At 39.5% G+C, this 12,486-nt stretch overlaps 2 protein-coding genes across 2 annotated transcripts; both read left to right on the top strand.

The window, feature by feature from the left end:
• Positions 1–3,476: 3,476 nt before the first annotated feature.
• Positions 3,477–5,384, top strand: LOC146650673 (trace amine-associated receptor 13c-like). Its single transcript, XM_085384488.1, has 3 exons — positions 3,477–3,643; positions 3,884–4,232; positions 4,911–5,384. Exons 1-3 carry the CDS (start codon positions 3,477–3,479, stop codon positions 5,382–5,384), a joined length of 990 nt encoding a protein of 329 aa, XP_085240614.1.
• A 5,631-nt stretch (positions 5,385–11,015) lies between these two features.
• On the top strand, positions 11,016–12,222 carry LOC146650672 (trace amine-associated receptor 13c-like). Its single transcript, XM_085384336.1, has 2 exons — positions 11,016–11,191; positions 11,409–12,222. The coding sequence occupies exons 1-2, from the start codon at positions 11,016–11,018 to the stop codon at positions 12,220–12,222; spliced, it is 990 nt and encodes a 329-aa protein (XP_085240462.1).
• Positions 12,223–12,486: the final 264 nt, after the last annotated feature.

The following is a 12,486-nucleotide window of genomic DNA, read 5'->3' as shown; positions in this document are numbered from 1 at the left end:
AACCTGGCTTCCAGTGACTCCTTACTGTACTTTTCCATAGCTGTTTTTTTTTTGGGGGGGGGGGGTCCAATGAGATTGTCGAAGTGGCTTGAAGTGGCCAGTACCAGCTGTGGCTGCCAAGCCTGTAGTGTCTTGTTGCACTAAAAAACTTTTTTGTCATTTGACGTTGTCCTCAAGCTCTCATTATGTCAAGCTTATCTAAGAAGCTAATCTAAGTTTTAGCTAATCTAAGTCTTTTTATCTTGGTTCTAAAATGTAGGTTGTGATTCTTTGTAAAGCTGTTCTGTTTTTGTTTGTATTGTTGTTATTTTATTTTCATTTATTTCCCTTTCCATTCCTGCTGGCACTGGTAGCCAGGCTCTTTGTCATAACTTTATGAACACTGTGTGAAGCAGTTCTTTGTCCACCTCTATATTATACAAATGGTAGACTAAGGACAATAGCCACCTGGCAAAATTGGGATATGCGAAAAGTTGACCCTGAATAGACCTTTTGACCTCTAAATAATCCCCCCGTAGTCCCCCTGTACCGTTAATAACATTGTTTTAGTTTTAGCCTTTATCTAGGCTGAAGTCGTTCAATGTCTTGAGGACTATGCTGCCTGTTCTCAATGGTGGCAAGTTCAGTATTCTATGTGGCAGTGCCACAGCACTCTATCACTCTCCTTCTTGGTAAAATACCCCTACGCCATACACAGCCTGGAGGTGTGTTTGAGGTCACCAAAAGATGCTGTGGTACCCACATTGGTTTAATGTGCCTTCAGTTTTGAATTAATCCCCAACAGTGTATTAGTGTATTTTAATGTTAAGACTAATATCTCATAATTAGCATCATATATTTGTGTTTTGTCTTTTACTGCACACAGTGCATTGTAGAATAGTTTTGAACTCACACGGATACTAACAGAAACAACACTTCCTCACAACTTCCTCACAGGAATGTGGCCTCGATCATAAATCTGCTGTTATAGTATGCACTATAGGGCTTTGGAGTTGACGTCACGCCGCAATGCATTATGGGAGCGCAGCGCCATTTTCGGGGTCTACGAATCAACACAAACACACTGTGTTGGAACGACGACTACAAGAAAGATGCTTAAAAGCAGCTCAAAAAAGAATGAACTGTTTAGAGACCGATTGCGTCCAGAGGCGAAGCAGCGGTACTTGCAGAAAATAGCGTGCATTGGAAATGTGGACCCGTATGAAATACGGCCGTGGAGTAGAAACCCTGAAGACCAACCGCTATTGACGTAGCCTGACCTTGTCTGTGGAGTCAGCGCGTACAAGTCGTCATTCAAACAAAGGTAAGTCAGCTCGAGTACTGCGAGTGAAATGCTTTTGATTTCCCTGCAAACATTCACATTAGTGCAGCATAAATTCATTCATGAGGGGAAATTACAGTGAGAACATGTGAAGGCTGTTAGAGGGATAACATAGTGAGATCTTATGTGTTTACTTTATATTTATATGACCAGCAACATTGTCTGTGCTTCAATAGGGAACATAGTTCTCATCTCAGTTGACCGTTATGTGGCGATTTGTGACCCTCTGCATTACCCCACCAGAATGACTGTGGCGAGAGTCAAATTTAGTGTTTGTCTGTGTTGGTTTTATGCTGTTTTCTACTGCAGTCTCTACATGAAGGACATCCTAGTTGAACCAGGCAGGTATAATTCCTGCTATGGAGAGTGTGTGTTTGTCATTAATGATATTGCAGGGATTTTTGACCTAGTTTTCTCTTTTTTTGCTCCAGTTATTATCATCACAGTTGTTTATATTTGAGTGTTTGTGGTGGCTGTGTCTCAGGCTCGAGCCATGCGGTCTCATGTCACTGAATCAAGCAAACAAATCGGAGCTGAAAGCAGCCAGGACTCTTGGGATTCCTGTAGTTGTGTTTCTCTCCTCTCTTTGAACTCTTGCAGAGTCTCCTGCACTATTTTCCAGACATACTGCTTGTTTTCATAAACCTCTGTGCAGTTTTTCCCAGAGTAAATAACAGCCAGAGGTCTCCTCACTTCTCTGTTGTATATGGACTGTTGCGAAACAAAGAGGGGATGCAACACATAGTAAACATTGCCCTTTCCCAGAGACGTGTTGCTGCCATCATATTGAAACTGATCAATGTTCCCCCCACACACTATTAGATACTTAAATGGAGAAACCTCATGAACACAAGCATGCTCCCACGCACAGATTTGCACACAGATACAGACTCACAATATGTTAGTCGACTGCTGTCTCTAAACATGTCATGTATCATTAATACTCTGTCCTGCTCAGTAACATTTAATATTTATTATTTAGTGGTACTTATGCATATGTTGGTTGTTGCTATGGTTTGCCTGCTATGTTGTTTCTTTTTAACAGGCGTTGAAGCAGATGTTCAGTGTGTTTTCAACAATTCTGATTGCTGCACTGCGAGACAGGGCAAGCAAAAAAAGTTCCATGTCCTCTTTTTAAATATTTGGTGTATTTTCTGTTACTTGTTATTTTGGGAATACAAATTGTATTTATGAGGTTTACAAATTATTGCAATTTGTGTTTTCTTTTTAATGTTTTTGGCATTTAGCCACGCAAATAGCCTGGTGTGGAGTCAAATCCAGGCCTTGGCAGTAGATTTTTGTCGTACGGGCTGCCTGCTCAATCAATCAACAATGCCAGCACCCTGCATTCTGTGTTTTTTTTTCTTTTTTTACATTTTACAGAGAGCCACATTTTTTTCCTTCATATTTTTAAAGGGTGCACATTTTCAAGATTCAATCAAATAGAAGTGCCTGTAATTTAACATTTATTGTTCATGTCTTGTCCCACAAGCGTAATCACAGACAACAGTTGATTCTGTGACTGCTGATTATAACTACGTTGACAGAAAAACTAAAAACTGTATAAAAGTCTGTATTGTCACTGCAGTTACAGAATGACTGAAATCTCAGTGCTAGGAGGTTTTGTATATATGTTATAACATCATCATATGAAACTGTATGATGTCAGTTTTGTTGGAACAACACTAACTTAGGTATCTTGATTATAAATGAAACTAACATAAGCATCAATTACACAGTAAGAACAAATTAATTGTGCCATAAATCAAGGATTGTATTGATTGCCTGTGTGTATTCAGCTTATCTGGATTAGGTGCTGCATAAAATATTCATCTTAACTCTTACATACTGATTGTAAAAGGAGAACAGAGACAATTGGATGGCTGATTTGTAGATGACTGTTTTTAGGCCCAAGTTTGTAGTTTTGGCCATTAAAATGTAAATCTTCTGGTTTTAATTGTGATAGATATGTTTGGATGGGAGACGGAGAAATCAAAAGTGAAAAGTACAAGAGGTTGTGTGCACAAAAAGAGGGAGGATATCATTCTCCAGGGAGCACAACAGTAGATGGGAGGTATGGTAGAAGGAGATAAATTTGTTGTATGACAGAAAATTCTGATTAGACTGCTGCAGGAACCTGATGATGGAGATCCAGATGCATCCAGAGGCAGAGCTCTGTTTTCCAGAGCTACTGAACAGTTCCTGCAGGAAGCCGACACTTCACTGGTCCAAAACGGTGCTCCTGAACGTTGGGCTTTCGTCCATCTCTCTGATCACTGCTGCTCTTAATCTGTTCATCATCATCTCAGTCTCCCACTTCAGGCAGAGATTAACCTCTCAGATGAAACTAAAGTTCAACTTTTAGAAAATCAAGTTTAGTAATTAGTTAGTAAATTAGTTAAGTAATTAATGAATTATGTCAAGATGAATGTCCTGTGTGTACTTCATCATGACTGTATAGGTTTTATTTCCTTAATTGCACCATGCCTCTAATAGAACATCTTCATTGAAGATATTTTGACATGATTAATGTGTAATTTATAATTTTCTGTCTCCCTGCAGGCAGCTCCACACTCCCAGTAACATCATCATCCTCTCTCTGGCTGTCTCTGACTTTTTTGTCTGTTTTTTGTTGATGCCGGTAGAAATCTTCAAAAACACGGCCTGCTGGGTATTTGGTGATCTCATGTGTTCACTTTATACTTATCTGGGCTGCATTCTTATCAATGCTTCATTTGAAATGATTATTCTCGTATCAGTTGACCGCTATGTGGCTATTTGTGACCCTCTGCATTACCCCACCAGAATCACTGTGCCGAGAGTCAAACTCAGTGTTTTTCTGTGCTGGCTTTATGCTATTTTGTACAACATCATCTATACAAAGCATGCCCTGATAAACCCAGGCAGGTATGTGTTAGATTTGTATTGTTGATTGTCATTTATGCTTAGAAATATTTACTTATATATGCTTAGAGTTTTGTAATTAGTTGTAGATTGGTAGAGGTTTTGATCCTTGATAGTCTGCAAACTTTGTGTGTATTAGACAGCACTTTGGGAGCATGAGAGGTCATACCGTGTCTTATTGTTTTATGGTAGGATTAACGTAGCTACATCTGTTCTAGTCTAAGTGCTCTTTGTTTAGATGAACTGCAGGACTTCCTCACCGTGTTATCTAGGATGAACCATCTAGGGTGAGGGGGAGGCTACCCTCTTCCTGACCAAGGATGTTTAACCCTTTGATCAGAAACACACACACACACACACACACACACACACACACACACACACACACACACACACACACACACACACACACACACACACACACACACACAGGCAAGGTACTCTTTGTTTGTATGTAGACGTCGTATGTTAATGAACCTATGCATATTCATGTAACCTCAATAAAAGGACAGTGTTACGGGAGGACGGACGAGAGCTACTGGGGTCAAGCGAAGGAACGGCGTTTGTCTGGTTCTCTCCCGTGCATGAGTACCATGAAGAAGTTTGCCTACTTGCGTCTTGCTTGCAGTGTAATTATATTGTCTTCAACGTTCCAGCAGATGGGTTCAAGCTACAAACCTATCAGTATGGTTCCTGCTATGGAGAGTGTGTTTTTGTTGTTGATGATATTATTGGAATTGTTGACTTTGTTGTATCTCTTATAGTTCCAGTTACGATCATCGTAGTTCTGTATACGAGAGTGTTTGTGGTGGTTGTGTCTCAGGCTCGTGCCATGCGCTCTCATGTTACAGCTGTCACACTTCAGCGGCCACTGAATCAAGCAAACAAATCTGAGCTGAAAGCAGCCAGGAACCTTGGGATTCTTGTAGTTGTGTTTCTGGCGTGCTACTGTCCATTTTACTGCTACTTTTTTCTTGCAGGCAATGATCCAGCTGCTTCTTCTGCATCTTCTATCCTCATTGTTTATTATTTTAACTCTTGCCTAAACCCATTAATGTATGCACTGTTTTACTCCTGGTTTAGAAATGCTGTTAAACTTATCATCACTCTGCAGATATTAAAGGCTAACAGCAGTGAGATCAACATACTACAGAGATAATGCGGAGTGACTTGACTAACATCTGCTATATAAAGATTTCAAATCCAGTAAATGAATGTGTCCATAGTCTGGAAATATAAAAATGCTGTCTTCTATGTATTGAGATGTGTATGAATTCAGTACGATAAAATTTGTTTAAATGTTAACATTTAAGTTAACTTGAACATGAAGAGCATTCAGCTTAAGCCACTTTCTATTTTATAACCAATAATGACATTGACTTTGGCTGTGTTTCTTAAACACACATTGATTTACAGCTGTGTTGTTTTTCTAGCTCTGATACAATTGTATCATATGCTTAATACCAAAATTTTTTTTTCTCAAAAATCAAAAGTTAGCTAACTATTTCCACACCTGTGAATATGGCTAATATATTAATTAGCATCTCAGTAAATGTTACCTTTTAAATATATCATAACAGTTTTGAGGAAAAAGAAGGCAATCATGCTAAAAATCCATCAATAGAAGAGAAGCAGGTATGTAGGTTGTTTAAGTAGATTGTTTTATCTAGTTAATAAAAATGTTTTTTCTAGCTTTAACTGCTGTTTTTAATGAACTTTCAAGATAATGAAGTTGACAAATATGTAAACTTCCTTGAGAAAAAGTAAAGAATTTCCATGAAGGAACTGTTACTAAAATATAGTTAAAAGTAGAAACTGATAGCACACCATTAAACATGCCCTGCAAAGTTTGCCTCCCCTAATTTAGCTGAGCTGAGCTGAGCTAACGTGGCTAACTAGCCTTACAGTTATGCTGTTTTTTGATGCATTAGCATTGCAGTCTTCTTTCAAACCTCACTTTTAAACTTAGTATTCTGTAAACCTCAGGTGGGTTACGTTTGCATCTGGCAATAAATATCTATATGTACATAATTTTTCTGTTGTAAGGATAGTTGAGACTTGCTAGAGTCTTAAGCTACTTTCATTTTCATTAATGCTTTATAATGGTACGACACTCCATTTACATGAGGTCAAACAAAATACTTAACAACTAGTAAGTGCCTGAATTAACTATGAATTACAATATGAAATAAGTATTAATAAAACCTCCATTAACACACTCAAACAATGCACTTATATCTTAATCATTATATATATATAAATGTGCTTCTAAATACTTGAATCACTTATTTAGACTTTGTACATTTTACCATGAACAAGTTATATATGAGCAACACTTTATAAATGATCAGAGGTGGAGGAAGATCTCAGCCTGGGCGTCTATTGTCTTGTGTAGTCTGGAAGATGAGTGGATGGCGGGGTGGGTGGAGTTTTCTCTGTGGTGGGGTCGTGTGGGCTAAGTCCTGGGCTCTGTGGGGCCAGGCAGCGCCGCCGAACTGTGCCCCGGTCCGGATGGGCCTGGGCCCCCTTTCCCTGGCGGGTTGCAGAGTATGGAGATGCCTACTGGGGTCAGCAGGGGAGCTGGCCCCAGGGAGGGGTCACTTGCCCCTCCCTTCCTTCCTTTCACCCCTGCGTCATTGCCCACCTCTCAATTTTAAATACACGTAGACACTGAGGGCTATCAGGACAGGCTATGCGCTTACCTGCTGCTCTCTGGCAGGTAGCTCCATGTCCTCCTAGGTTTTAAATGCACCTTAGAACACACATGCATCAACACTACATATGAGCGGGCAGAAGAAGCTTTGGAGTCTTTACACACCCCCGTTCTCTGCAGCCTGTCGGAGTGGGGGGGCTAGGAGGAGGAGATGGCCGCCCGATCAGGGTCTGGAATGTGGGGCCTCCCTGCTGCTGCCGAGTCAGGGCAGTCTGCTTCTCTCCACCCCAGAGAAAAGGGTAACACTACCTGGCTTGGGTGCAGTTTCCCCCCCTCCGAGGGCACAGCTGGCTGCCGGCGGAGCTCACGGGCAGCCCCCCCTCCTGGCTTCTGCTCCGCAGCTACTGAGTGATCCCTCATCTGGGACTCTCCTCAGCTCTTTCTGGGACAGTGGCGTGGCTGCCCCTCTGTTGGTCTTCCTTGGTTTCTTGTGTTCTGAGGGCCTCTGGATGTCTGGAGTTTTGATCTCCTCCATACCTGCTTCATGCCCTGGAGGACGGGGCAGTGGCTCCCCACACCCTCTAACAGATCATTACATGTAGGAACCTTTTAAATACAAGCGTGCTCATGCTCACAGGTGTACACACGGGTGCTCACACACACAAACTACACCCTTTTTGGCTCCTACCTCAAAGCACACTGTGCGCTGTTGTTTTTCCCTTTATCCCCGTCCCTCTTCCCTGCTGTTTTTCTTTCCCTCTTTCTTTCTCCCCTTTCTTTTCCCCAGTCAAGTCTGTCCCGTATTTAACAAGTGAAAATAAAATAAACAATAAAAGGTGAATCAAATTGACCATTACGGCAAGGCTGGGATGGTCAATTTGGTAAAGTAAATCCGTTGGGCATCTTTCTTTGCCTTTAGACATTAATTCTGATGGCAGAAGAGCCAAACGGGACAGGCAAAAAAAAAAAAGGGTTCATTAATAGGAAGGGATGTAGAAGTGAAACCATGGGTGTGGTCTGTACAACAGTTGGTCCAGTTTCAATTTCTTTAACACTATGACTTTGTGTTAAATGATTATGCCTCTTCCTGTTAACCATCATTTGACACATTGTTGTTATTGTGACCAGAAGATCTCTTTTTTTTTTATCCATGTCCACTTTCTTTGAACCCAAAGCCTTTCTTACTCCCTCTTCCCATGCTGCACGTGCCTTATCATAATTCTCTTTTGCTTTTTGATGCAGGGCTTGTATTGTATCATTAGTTGGGAGTGGTGCTCCTGGATGTGTAGTGAGAAATCCTTTTTCCCACGCCATCCAGACATCATCGAAGCATTTTTACGATTTTGCCCTTTTTTTCTTCTCCGTTTCTCTTTCCAACATTTGGCATTTACAAAGTCCTTGAGGTGTCTCATATTGCTGGGAGCTGCTAGTTCTTCTTCATTGAATGTTGCAGGGGTGGTAGTAGCCATTGTAATTTTTCTTTTATATTTCACTCTTCCTATATAATTATACCTTAATTATTTTGTTGCTCGTGTATTCATTTACTGTTTTTAATTTGTTATTACTTATTTCAACATCATCTGTTATTTTATTATTCTTCCAATTATTTTCAATTTCTTTCTTTCGTTGCTTAATCTTTTTTTGAATTGCCAGTATTTCTTTATGCTTTATCACTACTCTTTGTTGATCAATCAATTAATTTTTTTTATCCTGTCCTCAATTTTTTTCCTTAAGTTCTTACTCAATGAATTTATTTATTGTACTTGTTTTATTTATTAACAGTAAATGGACTAATTCTATACTACTTTGATACTACTTTTTCACTTTTATTCAGCCCTCCCTCTCTACAGGTTTTACACCTTTTAAACAAAACAAGTACCAAACCAAAAACAGACAAATACATACCACAACAACTACACGTAAAATAATCACATCGTGACGCCTCTGCCTTTCTAAATGGAGGGACATTAACTGCGCGTGTATGTAAGCGTGTAAAACCTGCAGATAGTCAGATTAACATTTTGTCTCTATCTGCCATTCTGCAATTTATTCCATATAAACAATAACGTGGCGCACAGCGTGACGTGAAAAAAGGCACATACCTTTGACATTGCGTGACGAACTCTGTATTTCTCGTCCACACTAAACGCAAAAAAGGAGTTTTAAAAAAATCTCAGTTTTCGGTGATTCGAAACGCCGTTTACGTGTGGACGAAACAGCTGCGTTTTCACAAATACCCGTGTAGGTGTGGACGTAGCGTAAAAGAGTTAGTAGTTTATTTCATTGCTACCTGTAATTTATTGCAGATTACTTGTATTTGCTTAATTGTTTACTAAATGTTTGAGGTGTGAAATAAACTGCAATGGAGCAAAATATAGGTGTTTGTGGTTGGAGGATGTGTGCGTGTGCACGCGGGTGCGTGAACATTTTTCTTGTAAAACAAAGGGGGGCGCAGCAAAAAAAGTTTGGGAACCACTGCCATAGACCCCTATGCTCAAAACCATATTCGGCTTGCTCCTTACTTATTGAAAAAATCTGTGTATATGCCCCGTTTTTTCCAAAGTTCAGACACGGGTTGATTCTCAAAGAAAATAAATAGCAACATTAATTTGACATAGCATAGACCTTGTTAGCTGATTGGAGTAAAACCTTAAATTGGAGGAACAGGTCCAACTTGCCTACACCAAGTCTACTTCCTGTGTGCAGAGATGTGTGGAGTCTGTAAAAGTCCTTAAAGGTTTCAAGTAAAATGTCCAAAAGTCTAGGGGAATGTGTGTGTGTGTGTGTGTGTTTGAAAGGGGACAGCAAGTTCAAAATGGCGTGAGATTTCTGTTGCAGCTGGCCTACCACACTCTGTTTTGGAGCACGGGAAAAAATCAACTGGTCCATCAACAGGATTGGCTCATCATCAATATCAGATCCAATCTAACGCATTTAACAAAAAACCTGACCTGTCAACGACAGTGTCATAGGACATACTGAGTTTGTAAAAATTAACACTTCACAATTTGTTAGCAAATAAAAAATTACTGCTTGTAACATTAACCATGCTTACAATTGAAAATAAAATACCAAAATATGTAACACTCTTTTTAAATGCTTCTTCAGTCTTCTCTCAATAATTTAAATATTTACAATTTCAATCACATTCTGAATAAAAAATACCACTGCAGGACATTGCCTCAAGTTTTCTTTTAAGCAAAATAAAGTATAGCTTTCTACAAAACATTGTAAACTATTTCTTCAGTAAATGTTAGAAATATTTTACTCACAGTGAACTCATAAAAAGTGAAAATAAATAATGAACAGGTAAAATAATTTGCTCACCGATCTCACAAGAGGACATTTTAGAAATGACACTCTCTCTAAGCCCTGATTTTCTACGACCAAAAATGCAGAGAGAATCAGAACTAGTTAATAGTAATTACATTTGAACACACTGTTTTAGCAGTATACATGCATAAAATAATTTTTAGTATCTGCAGTGAGTGCTAACTCTTCTTTCTGTATCATTTTTGTAAGTTTTACTGTGAATCTCGGTGTCCTTATTTTGTGCTAGTGTGCTCAGAGCTCATGTGGCAGCCACCAGAAAAGAGGAAGGTCTGTGCTCTCTCAGATGGAGATGGCAATTGGGACAATGCACCAACTACTAGAGATATTAGAGGAATATTAGAGATTGGATATTAGGGATGAGGTCCACAGACTAACCCTGATAGGTCCCCTTCTTCACTTTGATTGCTCCCTTCAGCCAGTTTACTAATAGTTTATTGTAAGAACAAATTATGTTCACCAAGTGAAAGTTGCATTTGAGAATACAATAGGTGAAGTGAAATTGGAGTGGAGCAGGAACTCCACAGGTGAAGCAAATGCAAAGAAATCAAAATTGCCCACATGAGAGAAAGACAGAAATAACAGGAGAGAGGACTGGGAGAGAGAAAAAGAGGCACAGCAGAGCAAAGGAAAGAGAGGTTGAACAAAATAAATTAGGTGTATGACAGTCCAAGAGGTTGTGCAGAGAGAAATAGGAGCGAATTCTACAGAGCATGAATGAGAGGAGGAGACAGATCAGACGCAGAGATAAATCTGCTGTATAATAATGAGATCAGGTCAGAGAGCTGCAGAGGTTGTAGTTGTCTGATGATGGAGATACAGAAAGGAGCTGAGCTCTGTTTTCCACAACTCCTCAACAGCTCCTGCAGGAAGCCGACGCTTCGCTGGTCCAAAGCTGTGCTCCTGAACATTGTCCTGTCCTGCATCTCTCTGCTCACTGCTGCTCTAAACCTTCTCGTGATCATCTCAGTCTCCTACTTCAGGCACATATAATGTTTCTAAAACTTAAACTGTATCTTCATTTAAAAAGTTTAACACCATGATTTATTATCTAAATTGAAATTAATTTGGCACATTCTTGGTCAATTTAAACCACAATATTTAATTTTTATACACCTTAATGTCTTTGTCTTACAGTCTTAATAATGGACCTTTTTACATTTTAAAATTACTAATATATTCTTTTTTGTTCTATTTCAGGAAGCTTCACACACCCAGCAACATCCTCCTGCTCTCTCTTGCTGTCTCAGACTTTCTCATGGGTCTCTTGCTGATGCCAGCAGAAATCCTTAGAAGCATGACGTGCTGGGTACTTGGTGATCTTATGTGTTCTGTTTATTTTTTTCTGACTGTAAACATTACCTGTGCTTCAATAGGGAACATAGTTCTTATATCAATTGACCGTTATGTGGCTATTTGTGACCCTCTGCATTACTCCACGAGAATTACTGTGGCAAGAGTCAAACTCAGTGTTTGTCTGTGTTGGTTTTATTCAACTTTCTACTGCAGTCTTTATACGCAAGAAATGCTGATTGAACCAGGCAGGTATAATTCCTGTTATGGTGAGTGTGTGCTTGTCATCAGTGATTTTGCTGGAATGGTTGACCTTATTTTATTTTTTATTCTTCCAGTTTCTGTCATCATAGTTCTGTATACAAGAGTATTTGTGGTGGCTGTGTCTCAGGCTCGTGCCATGCGCTCTCATGTTACGGCTGTCACACTTCAGCGTTCATTGAATCAAACAAACAAATCTGAGCTGAAAGCAGCCAGGACTCTGGGGGTTCTTGTAGTTGTGTTTCTGTCATGCTACTGTCCATTTTATTGCTACTCTCTCACTGATAAAAATGCTGTCAATGATCCAGCTACATCTTTTGTGATCTTTATCTTTTATTTTAACTCTTGTATAAACCCTTTGATCTATGCCCTGTTTTACCCCTGGTTTAGAAATGCTGTTAAACTTATTATCACATTGCAGATATTCAAGCATAACTCCTGTGAGGCCAACATACTATAAAAAGACTATGAACCCTGCTCCAGTAAACTGCTTTAAATCAGGAAATGGGCCCATGTGGTAATCTACTGCATTAATTACAGAGGGGAAAAAAAGCATTTTTGACCACTTCAATTCCACGAACACTAGCATTCAAATTACTTATGCCAGTAATCATCCACAACTATTTTCAGTTGCAGATGATAAAGGACTCAGAAACTTTATTCATGCAAGCCCATATGACAGAGAATGTGCATCTTTTTGCTTTGCATATTTTAATTTATATTT

This window comes from Rhamphochromis longiceps, linkage group LG16 (genome assembly GCF_057381845.1).
Source record: "Rhamphochromis longiceps isolate RC_006_pf linkage group LG16, R_longiceps_female_GT1.1, whole genome shotgun sequence".
NCBI lineage: Eukaryota > Metazoa > Chordata > Actinopteri > Cichliformes > Cichlidae > Rhamphochromis > Rhamphochromis longiceps.
Note: the sequence above shows the minus strand (reverse complement) of the source record. Positions and strands in the feature narration are given on the sequence as shown.

Excerpts from the sequence above, each read along its gene's own strand:
- LOC146650673 (XM_085384488.1), top strand. The coding sequence starts at position 3,477 with ATGCATCCAGAGGCAGAGCTCTGTTTTCCAGAGCTACTGAACAGTTCC. Across the intron at positions 3,644-3,883 it reads ATCTCAGTCTCCCACTTCAG|GCAGCTCCACACTCCCAGTA; the intron begins GCAGAGATTAAC and ends GTCTCCCTGCAG. Across the intron at positions 4,233-4,910 it reads TGATAAACCCAGGCAGGTAT|TATGGTTCCTGCTATGGAGA; the intron begins GTGTTAGATTTG and ends CAAACCTATCAG.
- LOC146650672 (XM_085384336.1), top strand. The coding sequence starts at position 11,016 with ATGATGGAGATACAGAAAGGAGCTGAGCTCTGTTTTCCACAACTCCTC. Across the intron at positions 11,192-11,408 it reads ATCTCAGTCTCCTACTTCAG|GAAGCTTCACACACCCAGCA; the intron begins GCACATATAATG and ends GTTCTATTTCAG.